The sequence below is a fragment of the Platichthys flesus genome, chromosome 3 (genome assembly GCF_949316205.1).
Source record: "Platichthys flesus chromosome 3, fPlaFle2.1, whole genome shotgun sequence".
Lineage (NCBI taxonomy): Eukaryota > Metazoa > Chordata > Actinopteri > Pleuronectiformes > Pleuronectidae > Platichthys > Platichthys flesus.
In genome coordinates, this window is record NC_084947.1 from 25,573,947 (window position 1) to 25,582,467 (window position 8,521).

At 39.9% G+C, this 8,521-nt stretch overlaps 1 protein-coding gene across 2 annotated transcripts; it reads right to left on the minus strand.

The window, feature by feature from the left end:
• Positions 1–1,011: 1,011 nt before the first annotated feature.
• LOC133932971 (uncharacterized) lies at positions 1,012–8,305 on the minus strand. 2 transcript variants are annotated; one of them, XM_062379906.1, is made up of 2 exons: positions 2,656–8,305; positions 1,012–1,975 (listed from the first exon to the last, which is right to left on the minus strand). In XM_062379906.1, exon 1 carries the CDS (start codon positions 8,201–8,203, stop codon positions 2,663–2,665), a length of 5,541 nt encoding a protein of 1,846 aa, XP_062235890.1. In that variant the 5' UTR covers positions 8,204–8,305; the 3' UTR covers positions 1,012–1,975; positions 2,656–2,662. The 2 variants fall into 2 exon arrangements, with proteins under 2 accessions (XP_062235890.1, XP_062235882.1); XM_062379898.1 differs by having other exon boundaries at positions 1,012–2,364.
• Positions 8,306–8,521: the final 216 nt, after the last annotated feature.

The following is an 8,521-nucleotide window of genomic DNA, read 5'->3' on the forward strand; positions in this document are numbered from 1 at the left end:
ATTGCCTGTGCTCGGGCCCGTTAGTGCTACAACGTAGCCCTAGTTTTATTATTGTTATTGTTTATTATTTATTTATTTATCTATTTCTGTATGTCGTGTTATCTAAAACCAATCTGGTATATTGTACTGTTGTTAAAATGTTTGAAGATCTCTGGGATGAGTGGGATGGGCATGGGGTTATACAAAATGGATATGAAACTGTCTTTGATTGTATTGTCTACTGCAAATGTGAAATCAATAAAAATGTTTGTAAAAAAAAAAAATACACTTATGATATTTGTACAGTTAATACTGTGATCTGCATATGTGCCACAGTAGAATTGAAGGTAGAGCAACAATATCTGAGTCAACTTACGCAACTTTAGAGGCTTCCCCAAGTTGTTGAGATGTAAATATATTTACTCTGTGTGTGCACTGAGTCAAGGGACTTATCAGATATTTTGAAACACTTTTATAATTGTTTCAGAAAAATTTCTTAAAAGTCAAAACCTGTGTTCCTCTAAGCTACTTTCTTCTCTGCTGCTGGGATAGATAAGTGAATGAAGGGACTGACGCTGTATTATTTCATTTCCTCTACTGCCATCTGGAGTCAACAATTGGGAATAGTGTCGAGGCTGCTGATTTTTCAGGTTATTGAGGAGTGGCTGATCAGCTTGTGTCTCATAAATAAGCACAAGGCCTCTGTATAGGGACACACAGGGTTGTTTTAAGTTTACTCCAATGTTGACCAGCTGTACCTTCAACAATCTTAGATGCGTTGTGCTTAAGTGTTGCATTGTATTTTTGTACCTTATTTTATTTGATTGTGTTAGAGTTCTATCATGGGTAATGTTTTATTTATTAACAAACATATCATAGGTTTGTAGTACAGTAATTTTTCATGGTATGTATAATGCACATGACTATATTTGGAATTCTATAAGACAGGTCATTTTATTTCAGGTTGCCTTAAGTTACTGTACAGATGGAACCTTGCTTAAATAAACACCAATACATATGTTTTTGATAATTTGATTTATTTTTAGATTTTCACGCAGCAATGAATAGCCAAAGAATATAGAACGGAACATTCTATAAAGGAATAGACAGTGCAGATTAAGGGTTGGGATTATAATGTCAGGTCTACAGTGCCCTATAAATCTCAAATATACTTGCACGGGAAGTTCAGTGATAAATGTCAGACAGTGTATATATACCATATATCTGAACATAGATACTTATAGTTCAACAACCAAACCCCTCACCCACACCCACACCACACCTTCACCCAAACCCCAAAATTAACACATACAAATAAAATAAAGACAAAATTCCTTTTTAGTTGAGGATCACATTGGAATAGATGAATGCTCTTCAGTTTAAAAGCAGCTTGTATCAATCACGTGGTTACAACAGAAAGCAACAGAGCATCTCTTGAGTTTCAATCATATGGTTTAAGACTGTTATATCATTTTAAAGTTAATACAATCAAAGTTAAAAGGCTAGAAAATCCCATTTTAAATGTGATATAAGAAACAATAAACACAACTGAGCCTGAAATATACTTATTACAAATCTAGATTTCTTGATGGCATTTATGATTGTTGTAGCGATTTGAATAACCAATGGCAGACAAAAATATGTAACTTTTTCAGACTAACTTTAAAACATCTAAAACACATGTGAAATACATAGGATAAGATTTGCTTGCTCTAATCTTTGGGTTATATAGCAAGTTGCAACTCGTACATTGTCATGTGAATACTAAATAACAACGTATGATAAGATATAGCTTTAAAATCCCAAGCAATTTAAATTTACCAAACCCCCATAAAAACATCCTTAAAATGAATATGATTATGATTAAGATTAAGATACATTTATTTGTCCCAAACACAATACCGACAGGCGTCCATACGAACGTCAGACAGGTATTTAGACCTCTGTAGTTTTCCTGACTTCTTTGGCAGCCATATTGTCAGGTGTCAATATACCACTGTAAAAGGAACACAAGTACATTTTTCAGTTAGATGAACTGCTTACCATAATAGATCATTCACTGTAAGTCATCTCTTGTGTGTACGTTTTAGTGAATAAACAAAAACAAGGTCAAACTTTCACATTTATGCCACTTTGTGCCAGAGTGGAATCTTTATCAGGTTTTTTCCACATTTTAGTAAATAGCCAAGAAATATAAGAACATTTGCTACAACAGATTATCCATAATTTTTCTCATGGGAAATAAATCATCCCATTTTTTTTTTCTTTTGAACTTCCCTTTGTAGGAGAAATGAGGAGCAAGAAACACGATCTATTTGAGATGAGTTATCCGGACCAGGAATTCTTCAACTGTGTTCTTTGGCTTCTTTGATTGGAATTTGATCACTGAAACAAATTCAAGAAGTTGTTTAGGCTCATTTGTAAGCCCTTCACATTGTGTTTTGGTTCTCCTTGACACAAATAAAGATTAGTGGGGGGAGACAGAAGACGGATCATTAAAGATATGAATATGGATCTGGTTGAGACAAGAGGAAGAAAAAGTTGTTAAAATGTATGATCTGATCAGGTATGGCTACAGCATGGGATGCAAAGCTGTTCTGTGAAGACGTGCCTCTTTTACATTTACCATCCAACCACACTCTCTTATCAAACACTCTACATTAAATGTCATATTACCTTTGCATTAGAGGAGGTTTGAGACTTGCTTCCTGTGTGGGTCAGTCTGATTCTCGTAGCCCTTGTTGTTGATCCATCCAGTAAGGGTGTCAAGATCAGCCTTTGTCATGACACCCTTCTCTTGAAGATGGTTGAACCATTTGTTGACCAAATCTTTAGAATGTTGCTCAAAGTTATTTTCGAAAATGGCAAGCCTGGTTTTACTCACTTGTTTGTTCTGAAAGTCTCTGTAGTTCTTGGCACTATTGAAGTTGAATCTGGGTATTGCACCTAGAATGGTCAGTTTGAGGGCACTAACAACATTATCCTGGCTGATTGTGCGAGCCAATAGTTCCCTGAATTGTTTTGTTGTTGTACTGGGAAACTCATGTTGTATCTTTGTTGGCACATAAATAGTTGGAAGTCCAAGTCCTTTGTAATTTTCCACATCAGCAGGTGACTTTGTTGCCACTTCAAGCATGGCTTTTGCTAATTTGCTATTCTGGTTCAATTCTCCAGCTTGCGTTATACTACTCATTGGTGGTTGGTGAGCTGCTTTGATGAACTGTCCAGTGCTTGGCTTGCTGTTTACATGTTTTATCCAATTGTTGTACTTTTTCACTTTTCCATCCTTGATCACCTTTTTGTTTACTTTTACTGTCTTTTTTAGTCCAGCTTCCTTTTCCATATACCAGTCCCCTCCTCTGATTTCATCTGTCCTCTCTTTGTACTTGAGGAAAGGCTCCCATCGATCTGAATGTTTCACTAGAGTGTCAGCCTCCAAAGATTGGAGACGACCTGCTTCCGAGGCAATCTCTTCTTTGGTGGCCTTTGGATTCAAGCCTTGTGCCAAAGCATGAAACAGGCTGCCCTTTTCTTTGGTGGTTACTTTCACAGTCTTATTATTGATGGACACATCATAATGGCCGTCTGGGTGTTGTGAACTCTTTGGTGTGTAAATCAGTGTCACAGTTTGACTGGCAGATTTGGTGCTTGGGCTCAGCTCCTGTATTTTGGTAAGCTTGCCATGGCTGTCTTGTGTTAGGATGATAACCTTAGTGCCAGTGGTTTCTGATAGGACTCTGATATCAAGAATAGTTGTGGCTGTCGAGGAGTCCTTGATCTTTTCAGCATGAGACTCTGAGCGTTTACCAGACTCTTTGTCCTGTTTACGTTTTGAATTCATGTCTACTGACATGTGTGAGATGTATCTGTTGTTTTGTCCAGCCCTGAGTTTGTCCTCTGTTTTTTCACTCTTCAAGCCAGTTCTTACATAACCCCTAATGGTATTATTCACTTGGCCTACGGCCTTTGAAACAAAGTGACTGGAAAACTTTTGGTGGAACACTTCTACCAAAGCATCTGCTAATAAAGCACTGGTTTCGTTGGCTAAATCCTGCTTGAAGTCTTCCAGGATCTTCAATTCTGAAGCAGACAGATCATTTCGTTTCACTTTCTCTGTCAATTGTTTTTTCTCTTCAAATGTATTCAGCTCTTTGTGAAGGTTGGAGAAAAACTGGCTTGAAAGCCGGGAGACTGCACAGGTAGCTTCTGCTTCCAGTGTGGCCATGTGAATGCCTTGAATGACTTTCAGAACTACAAGGGTTTTGCCTTTGGTCTCTGATGCTGCACTGTCAATCACCTTAGTGATGGATGAGTTCAGCTTGTTCTGCGATTCGAGGTCAGCGTAGAATGGCTGTAAGGCTGTTTTGCTTATCTGGTTGAAAATACCCAGAAGTTTGCTCTTTCTGTTCTTATCCTGCAGGAGATCAGACATTTGCTTTTTATCCTCAAGGTGAGAGAGCAAAATGGAGTCTACCAATCCAGCCAAAGGATCCTTTTCCATGTTGGTTTTTACATCATTTCCAATACCCTTTGTCATCTCATTCTTAATGCCTTTTAGTATTTCTTGCAATGCAGCATCTTCCGCCTTCCCAAATGCATAGCTAATGATTTCTTCTGCCATTTTCTTTGCTGTTTGTTTCACTGCATTCTTCATGTTTGTCTTTGTCATAACACTAAGGCCTTCTTTAACCTGTTTGGAGAAAAACTTTGGTAATGACTTAAGTCTTTTTCCTAGTCCCTTGACCAACATTTCAGTAGCTTTGAAGCCCTTTGAAATCAGCTTTCCAACCCCAAACCCAATGAGAGAAATACCAATAGATATTGCTTTTCCTATAGCCCATGATTGCCAACTGAATTCTCCAGTAATCATGGACTCAATGCCAGTGATGCAGTCTGATATTCCTTCAACAATCAGCCCCATGCCGACTTGAGCTAATGTTCCAAACGTAAAGGCAGTGAGCAGTGCCCCTCCAACAATCTGCAGAATTCCGAGACAGAACACAAGGAAAGCTTCCCATGGGAACCGAGGCTGCTCTTCCACGGAAAACACATATTCCAGACCTTTACTGTACAGATTGTAGGCCTCTATTTGGAAATCTTCATCTGTGCTTGACACCAGGGAGAACATGGGTAATTTCTTAGTTGTTGCATCCCTCCCTTTGTCTTTTATTTCCTTCAGCTTCTCAATAGCCTGACTAATGTTTTCATCAAAGTAGTTGAACAAGTTGCACTTGGTTGTTAACTGTTTCTCAAGGCTGGTTGGTTGTTCACTGCTTTTTAATTCAACAGAGGCCATTTTTACAAACTGCAGGCAGACCAAGCATTCCTCACTGAGGTACTTTAGATACTCCTGTGCTTTCTTGAGATCATTGCTGGCCGTAGTCAGGTAATCTTCCTTCTGCTGTTTTATGGAGCAGTATGCATGATTGTAAAAAGCTATGGCTGCCCAACATTCATCTTGTCCCATTGCTTTTTCAAATAGCTTCATGCTATCATCCCATTTTTTTTCGCCCAGTGCGAGATTCCCAAACTTGATGTAGTGGTAAATGCTGGAGCATGGGGAAGTCTGACTTTGAGACTGACTTTGTGCCAGGGACAAATCAGCTTTCAATCTCTTTTCCAATTCATTTCTTTTTAAGTTGTCAATTTCCTCTGATTTAGTTTGCAACCAAATCCCCCAGAACTCATTCATGATGGCAACAACAACTCTTCGCTCATCTCCTTTGGTGTTCCTGTAAATTACTTGGAGGGTCTTGCAGTACTCTGCGAAAAGGTCCTCCCGCAGTTTCATCTCAGTTACATCAGCCGTCATGTCATTTGTCCTTTCTGCTGCCAGTCTATTCCTTGTTTCCTTTGCCTCCTCCAGAGTAGACACTGTCTTGAGGGACTCCTGAACATGATCAGTGGTCATGATTATCTGTGCAGATCCAGGTTTACCCTTACGTGCAGTTCGGCCAAATGCCTGAAGTTCCACTCTTGTGTTCTCAGAAAGGAAGGAGAGGACCACAAATAATCCTCCATTTTTGTTCACCTTGTTAGACACTTTGATGTCGGTGCCACGTCCAGCCAGGTTTGTGGCAACAATGACATCCCCAGGATCCAGTTTCTTATCTATTTTGCTCAAACTGTCTTTGTCACTCCGGCTGTAAAGAATGATTTGACCTGGGATGACAGTTTTTAGCGCTTCATAGAGCTCTTTGGCTTTGGTAATAGTTTCACAGATCACCAAGGCTGCTCTCCCCTCTCTGTATGAATTTGGGCAAACTTGATCCATAACCACATGGGTGATTTTAGATTTCCACTCTTCAGCTGAAGTCTCCAGATTGCCCTTGACCTCAAATAACTTCCTCCGGTTAAAAGTTGGCATTTTACAGGCTGAGAGATTGGGATATAGATCCTGCAAAAACAGCATGTCAGTTTCACTCCCCAGTGTCCCCGTGGTCCCATATATTTTCCCATGGTATTTTTCAAAAAAGGAGAGGTTAGAGATAAAGTTTGTCACTGTTGAAATCGTGCTCATTTTGATTTGGTGTTTGATCTCAACAAACTGCTGCAGGCCATCACCCCATTTCTTATTTAATTCCACGATACCCGTGGATCTGTAGTCAACGGGACAGACACAGTCATTTTCCACAACATACTCTCGTCCTTGCCTAAGTCTCTTTGCCAGAAAGGCATTCTGAACCCAAACTGGCAATTTACTCTCGATCAGATTTTTCAAGAATCCAGGGATGCTGATTTTCCCTGAATTGTTTGTGCATGGAGTGTACTGAATCTTTTTTAAGATGAATTCTGTGATGGGATTGGCGAGAACTTCCTCAGAATCATAGAGAGCAGAACATAAGCCATCATCCAAAACAAGAAATGTAAGTTCTGGAATGTCTGGGTTGTTGTACGGCGTGGTCTTTCTAAGAGAGAGCAATCCTTTATCATCTAACGTGTACACAGTGAAACCATAGGGGACATAGTGCTCAATCTTTTGGAAAAAATCGATGACGTCATCCTGACTCACAGTTTTAAGTTTCCTGAGAAGTTTGTCTTTTTCGCTATTGTACATTTCCTCTGTAAATCCCTTAGGCACAATCCCTGACTCTTCAGCAATATGTAAAACGTCCATGGGGTCATCTATTCCATCCATGTCAATTGAGTCAAATATGCTCTTGTGGAATGAAGAAGGGGGACCCTGTACGAATGTGATGTGTCCTGTGGACAAGAAGCCATACTGGCTGGCATGGCCCCAGATCATGGCCAGGATAACATTCAGGTGCTGCATGGAGACCATGGGGCTGGAGAGATATGTAAGCTGCACTCCCTGATCCAACAGCAGTGAGTCCACTTCATCGATGATGATACACTGATAGCTGCGATCTGTTCTCACATCCTTCATCTCAAATATCTGGCGAAGGTGATCTGCAGCAAAGGTTTCAATTGTTCCATAGACCACGTCCTTCTGGTAGCATTTTTTTCTATCCTCATCTTTAGTCTTGTTTGTGTTTGTGTCAGCTGTGATGTCAAAGTACTTGTAGAAGTTGTGCCATTCTTCTGCATCTCTTTGACATAAAACAGATGAGCTAGACACCACATCAACCTTTTCGCCCCGGAATACACGCAGCGCTGCAAACATTGCTATGACACATGACTTCCCCTCTCCAGTTCCCATTTCCAGAAGCTTTCCAGTGTCAGACAAGGCCAAGAAGCACCAGCTTGTCAACTGAGTGGCTCTGGGCCACCACTTCTCTTCAGCATTGCACACGTGTACAGCATTGCATAAGACTGCTAGGATCTCCTGTAAGTCTTCCGTGTTTGTGCTATGACTCAGCTTCTTAGCTTGCTTCAGATTAGTGTGTTTTTGGATTTCACCAGATTTAATCATGTTTTGAACCCACTTTACTATAGAATAAGACTTCTCCAGGGTTTTTTCGTCAATGTTTTTCATCTGCCGTATTTCATCAAAGAGACACTCAAGGCTTTTTATTTCCTCCTCTTCAAAGCCTCTTTCCAAATGCTGCATCACTTTCTTAGTATCAAGGATACTCAAGAGCTCAAGGAGAGACTGATTCTTCTCATCTGTCCACCTAGAAAACACTTGGTATGTTTCTATCAGATGTAAAATCTTCATTATAGAAATATTGTCTTTATCGTGATGGTGGTCAGTTAAAGTTACAAGGAGGGCTATAACCTCCTCTGGTGACCATCTTTTTTGTGCTGTAAGATTTGACACCATCTGGAATTGCCCTGCATGGGAAAAAAGAATCTCCAAATACAAGTTGCCAACCAGGGATGCCCCTTGTTTCTCACATTCCGTTTCTCCACTAAACTCTTGGAGAAGTTTTTCTAGAATGGACAGGATGTAGACCTTATTGGAAGGCAGGTCTTTTCCAGTGCATTTCTGTGAAATGGATATGACTTTACTGTCTTCATCTGTGCGTTTGTTAAGGTTAGAATGGAGGACCTGAAAAAGAGACTCGATGAATTTGTCTCTCAGTTCCATCTCCTCTCTGTAAAAAATACCCATAAGGCTTTGGAGAGTCTCTGATGCAAA